Source organism: Mandrillus leucophaeus, unplaced genomic scaffold (genome assembly GCF_000951045.1).
Source record: "Mandrillus leucophaeus isolate KB7577 unplaced genomic scaffold, Mleu.le_1.0 Scaffold703, whole genome shotgun sequence".
Classification (NCBI taxonomy): Eukaryota; Metazoa; Chordata; class Mammalia; order Primates; family Cercopithecidae; genus Mandrillus; species Mandrillus leucophaeus.
The window spans coordinates 239,694-245,491 of NW_012107620.1; the positions used below are offsets into that span (position 1 = coordinate 239,694).

At 48.6% G+C, this 5,798-nt stretch overlaps 1 protein-coding gene across 4 annotated transcripts in view; it reads left to right on the forward strand.

Moving 5' to 3' along the window:
• The window catches only part of KIAA0430 (KIAA0430 ortholog), a 54,733-nt gene extending 49,195 nt beyond the window's left edge, over nucleotides 1–5,538 (forward strand). For 3 of the 4 annotated variants that reach the window (XM_011964754.1, XM_011964755.1, XM_011964756.1), the window contains exons 26-27: nucleotides 847–1,017; nucleotides 2,935–3,701. In XM_011964754.1, the coding sequence (XP_011820144.1) occupies nucleotides 847–1,017; nucleotides 2,935–3,179 (416 nt within the window). In that variant the 3' untranslated portion in view covers nucleotides 3,180–3,701. Of the gene's footprint in view, nucleotides 1–846; nucleotides 1,018–2,934; nucleotides 3,702–3,748 lie in introns of those variants that run through there. The other variant, XM_011964753.1, reaches the window with a different exon arrangement.
• The last annotated feature ends 260 nt before the right edge of the window (nucleotides 5,539–5,798 follow it).

A 5,798-nucleotide genomic window follows, 5' to 3' on the forward strand; every position in this document is an offset into this window, starting at 1 on the left:
TCCCAGCACTTTGGGAGGCCGAGACGGGCGGATCACGAGGTCAGGAGATCGAGACCATCCTGGCTAACACGGTGAAACCCCGTCTCTACTTAAAAAAATACAAAAAACTAGCCGGGCGAGATGGCGGGCGCCTGTAGTCCCAGCTACTCGGGAGGCTGAGGCAGGAGAATGGCGTGAACCTGGGAGGCGGAGCTTACAGTGAGCTGAGATCCGGCCACTGCACTCCAGCCTGGGTGACAGAGCCAGACTCTGTCTCAAAAAAAAAAAAAAAGATAGATAGCACGTTACCGTCCCCTGTGCCCTTAGGATAACTGAGTTACATGGCCTTTGACGTTTTATGAGGTGCCCTCCTGGGAATCAGCTGCCGAAGCTGCCCCACGGCCGTCAGCAGTGCTGACCTCCGTTCTGCAGCGGAGGCGCGCGGGTCTCGGGCAGTCACGTATTCCACAGCTCACCCAGAGTCGGCAGCTAGAAAGCCGTGGAACCAGGCCCAGGGCTTCGGATTCTGGGCTTCCGCTTGCTGATAACCATGTACACCCTGTCTCAGGCTGTCCCCTCTCTTTGGAAACTGACTGCAGGACCCTTTTATCTGGTTGGGCCTTTTAGGGGCCAGTGTTCCTGAGAACACGGATCTTCAGGAGAACTAGCTTATTAAGGCATTCCATTACCAGGATCTTCCTGTTAGTGGGTTTTGGGTTGGCTTGTTTGTTTTTTTAATACCTTAAATACTTCTTGACTCTCTTAATCTTTAAGGCTTAGAAGGAAAACTTCAGCTGTGAGCCCAGGGTGTGTGCTGGGGGTGGGCATGGAGGTCCTGTAGCGCCCCAACCCGCCGCCTTTGTCCAGGGCCCAGTCACACGGAGCAGGAGCTTCTCCGCCTGACCGACGACTCCCCCGTCGACCTCCTGTGTGCACCCGTCCCCTCGTGCCTGCCGTCCCCTCAGCTGAGACCAGACCCCGTCATCCTCCAATCTGCTGATCTCATTCAGTTTGAGGAGCACCCTCAAGAGCCTTCCGGTGGGTGACTCCGCGTTGTCGTGGGGGTTTTCTTTGGGGTTTAAAACAAACCACGATGAGATGCTGATACAGTAAATGACAGAGGTGGGAAGGGACTACCCCTTTCCAGGTGGAAAACACTGTGCTGATTATTCGACCTTCTTTCCCCACCTGGGTTCCTGCAGAATTGGATGCACAGCCCCGGGTTGCCTGGGGAGCGTCAGGCAAGGGCGATTTGGCAACTCTGGAGGGCTGGTGGCTTGGGGCTGTGGACGAGTCCACAGGGGTGGGTCGGGGGGCCTGTTGGGCTTCGCTTTCCCAGATTTTATGAAGGTTCAGCTGCTCTCAGGCATACCTGTCACCAGATGTACACGTCACCTATGGTGGGGGTCCAAAGGGCCCAAGAGCTTTATAAAGGGGTGAATGGAGGGAGGTGTATGTGGCTGGAGCCCCTGGACTCTGTCCAGTGATCTGAGAACAGACAGGAAGCTGAGCACGCTGAGTCCCAGCCGAGTGCAGGCATTGGTGCCGACCCTGTGCTCAGGGCTGACAGACACCATCATCACATTTAACTCTCACCACGGCTCCAGGTGTGGGGCGGCCGCTTTATTCCACAGGCTGCGTGACGAAGGCACAGCTGGTGCTGTCACTAGAGAGGCAGTGGCCCTGGGCTGCTGGGCTAGCAAGGGCAGAGCCGGGATTGGAACCCAAGCCCTCTTGTCCTGTGGTGTCGCCTGGCCTCTGGAGAGGACAGCACATCTGCCCCGTACAGGTCCTTCCCTGCTCTTCATCTGTTGGAACCCAGCTCCTCCCCACTGCTGATGCTGCTTTCCAGGTCACCAGGAACACCCCGCGGACTCCTGGCTTGGCTTTTACCATCTCGGCGTGGGTTCCACACTGTTGTCCTCAGCAGTGGTCAGCACTGTTGCCCAGGAAAAGAACTGAGGCTGTTGACTTGGAAAACAGGAGATGGGGAAGTAACTGCCTGCGGGTTGAACCAGCCTGTGCAGGCAGGCCTAGACGCACGCCATGCTCCTGTGCAGTGCCTCGCTAGGGTTGGTGGCAGATTGACGTTAGCTCGTTTGTGGGATTGTGGCCTTTGTGCCTTTATTCTGGGCAAGTTCGGCTGCATGCACAGGATGAGAGAGGAAAGTCATTAAAACAGTGTGGGCAGTTTTGTCAGTCCCTCTCCTCTTGAGGGGCAGCCTGGGCAGGGAGCTGGCTCTGCCGTCCCCTCTGCCACTCTCAGCTTCCATGGACCTTTGGGATCTGGAGCCCTGTGCCATATGCAGTGGGAGCCTAAGGCATAGTGATGCATCTGTTTCAAGCAGCACGGCCCTGTGTGTCGCGCATGTGGATTACTGTGGCTCAGCCACAGAAATGGCAGTCTAGCAGCACTGCGGGAGAGCCGGCTGTGCTCGAGTTCCTGGGCTCTGAGGGTAATTGTGACTTGGCGCAGTCCTTTTTTATCCCCGGTAATAGACCCATGGGGAGCATAGGTCCTCTCTAAATGGAACGGGCTTGGAGCTCCCTGACACTGAGATGCTCCGACCCCACCCCCCGCCTCCTGCCTCAGGAAGTCTCTAAGTCGTGGTTAGCTTATGGGTCCTTAATATCTGGCAGGGAGAATGAATGGGCAGAGAATCCAAAATGAAAAAAAAAAAAAAAAGTGTTAACCTTTGCTCAATAATTTATAGCTCCAAATAGAGATCTTTGCAACTTGGTAATCCAGTGGGAGAGGTGGGATGCAGTTTATAGATACTTGACTTCTGTGCCAAGTACACGGGCCACACAACTCATATGTGAACTGTGGCATAGATGTAGCATTTCGAGGCTTTTTATTATTATTATCTTTTGAGCAAATACGAGCAAGAAAGAGAAAACCCGTACTTCTTACAGATCCTGGAACTGAATCTGTTTGCTTTTCTGTATTCACAGAAATGATGATTTTAAACCAAGAAGGAAAAATGGAGATTCCAATACCAGGAAAGAGCAAAACTCTGACCTCCGACTCCAGCTCGTCCTGCATCTCAGCAGCTGTCCCCTTGCCTCCCTGCCCCTCCTCGGAAACCTCCGAGTCACAGCTCATCAAGGACCCTGCAGAAAGCCCAGCCAAAAAGCAACCCAAAAATAGAGTCAAATTGGCAGCCAACTTTTCCTTAGCACCCATAACCAAGCTTTAACTCCCGTTTCCGATATAGAATTAGGATGGGAAAACACTGTCTGATTCTGCACACAAAAGTGGGTTTCAAAAATACATCCTTTTCTGTGTCATGAAAAGCCCCTGAAGCCATTTACTTCATCTTACCTGTATTCCATCATGTTTTTCTTTTACATTGAACACAGCTTTGAGCTGAAGTCTTTCTTTTCTTCATTCTTCCTTTTTCTTTTTTCAATTATTTGAAGAACTTTTGGCATTTGTTAAAGAATCCTTAATATATTTTACCAAACTTTCCTAACTATTATGAAATATAATGGTGTTCCAAAAGAAGAAAGCACTAAGAACTCAACTAGCAGGAAGCGGTTTTGCTTCCATTGAGCCACGTCAGTGGTGTCATCCTACATGTAGCATAATATAGTCTCTCAGCCTTTGCTTACTGGTGTTTCCGACAGTATTCACCCAGTGCGTGGCATGGCTTGGAAGCCAAGCCTGTCCCGCAAGCCTGTGTGCTCACACACTGAAGGAGAAGGGTAGGCGAGGGGTTGGGAGTCCCGCAAGCCTGTGTGCTCACACACTGAAGGAGAAGGGTAGGCGAGGGGTTGGGAGTGTATTTTCAGGTTGGAATGTGAAGGTTCCTGGCTTCCATGTGACTTGTAAGTGTGCCTTGTTTTTTATTTAAACTATGTCTGTAGTTGACAAATGTGGCTTCATCACAAATTTTTTTAAACGTTTCTACTTTGGGGTTCCATTTAGGAGCTTTCTAGAAAGTTGAGGATGTTTTAAGCTTCCCATCTGTGTTCCAGTTTGATATGGGTTAGGTTAAGGAAAAGGAGATGGTCTCGATGTCATGGATTTAAAGTCAGCATTCGGATTACAACACACATTATTGTGTGTCGAGAGGCAGCATTGGAAAGAGTCTGATTTTCGAAAATATGCATCAAGTGCATAAATTACAAATCAGAGCTGAGTGGGGAGGTGCTTCAGCAGCAGCGGGATCAATACGATTTCCACTGGGAAGAGACAGGAATTCTACCTACACATAGGAAGGCCAAGGTTGATCCACTTAACCTTGTTATTGTAATTTTAAAGCTGGTATCGGTAGCTGGGAAGCTTTATGTGTGTGTATGTCAGCTCAGCATCTTTTAATCGTGTCTGATTTTACTCTCGTTACTTCTCGCTGTTGGAAGCATGTCTGGGTTTTTTGTGGCGTCTGGTGTGGAACGGCCTTCCTCTCTAGGTGCCTGAGGTGTCCGCTGACGGGTGGCCTCTCACCCCCCCTAGAGAAACCTGACATTTACAATGGATTGTATTTGTCGGGCAAAAAAGGCGGATTCATTCATGGAGCAGAAAGAACCTGTTGGCGTAAGGTCTTCCACTAGTTAGATGGTTTCTTTTGGGGAAATGTTTATATTTGGTAACTTCTAGAAAGCCAGAAAATGGACTCTGATTTCATAGCCAGCATTTTGATAAAATGCCACAAAATAAGGGCTGTAGAGAGATTTTTACAAGTCAGATTTTTTGTTCCCCAAATCTTTTAAATGAAGCCAGTGATTCCCAGTTCTCAACACATGGCCCCAGTCAAGACAGAACACCATGGAAAAACCCTCTAAGTATTATGGCACTCTCCGAATCCTCCTGAAGGCATTTCCTCTACAGACATAGTGTTACAGGAAGTGAAATGCAAATGTGCAATTTTTTTAAAGGAGCTTTTAAACAATGTAATAGTTGGTGTTGAGAACATCAGTTGCCTTAGTCTAAGATTTCATAAGGCTGAGTTTGCACGCTTGGACTTCAGTTGTGCTAGCATGTAAAGAATGGTGGACTTTAAAACCATGAGAGGTATCATTACAAGTCACCTGGAACAGACTCAAAGAACAGGTTCTTTGGGCAACAGACAAAGAAGAATCAAGTTCTGTGCCGTCCCGTGAGTGTGTCTGAGTACCATTCACTGGCGTTGCTGCTTAGTCTGGGACGTGTGTGTGACTCTTAACAATCGCTGTCTGAAAATGAGAGAGAAGACGTCGGAAGCACGTTGTGTTCATAATGTACTCCACAATGGCCAGTCCAATTGCTATCTATTTTTTTATCCAGAGGCTTAATTAAATGATGTGGTAAAATGATGTTTGAGCATTAAGACAATGTAATTCTTTATTTCTGGGTGGAAAGATGTACCGGATTAAATTTATCTGTTTAAAAAAAATGACAAAAGTTATCACCAAAACCCCCTTTCCCATCTTGCACTGTTTGTTTTGGATCGGGTTTGGGGGAAAGAGATGTTTTCTTAATTGTCTACTTCGTTTGAACACTTTTGTTGTGGTTCAAGTGCTGTTTTGTGTGTTGGGACCAAACAGTTGTCAATAAACTTTACAAGCAAGCATCTATTTTGAGTTTTCCAAGTGGTTTTGTCTGTCTGTCTGTCTGTGGGGAGGGATTATAAACCAATCCAGTTCTGCCATCATTCATTTTGGGTCTCCCCAACCTCTCGCCTCTTCTGGAAGTAGAACTGTGAGGTGAAGAGCAAATCGGTCTGCATCTTAGAGGCCTTTTAAACTCAGTACACACCGAAGCAGGTGGCTGGATGGTGGGCCCTTCGTGGTCAGGATCCTCCAAGTTTTCCAGCCTATAATTACGTGTGGGAAAA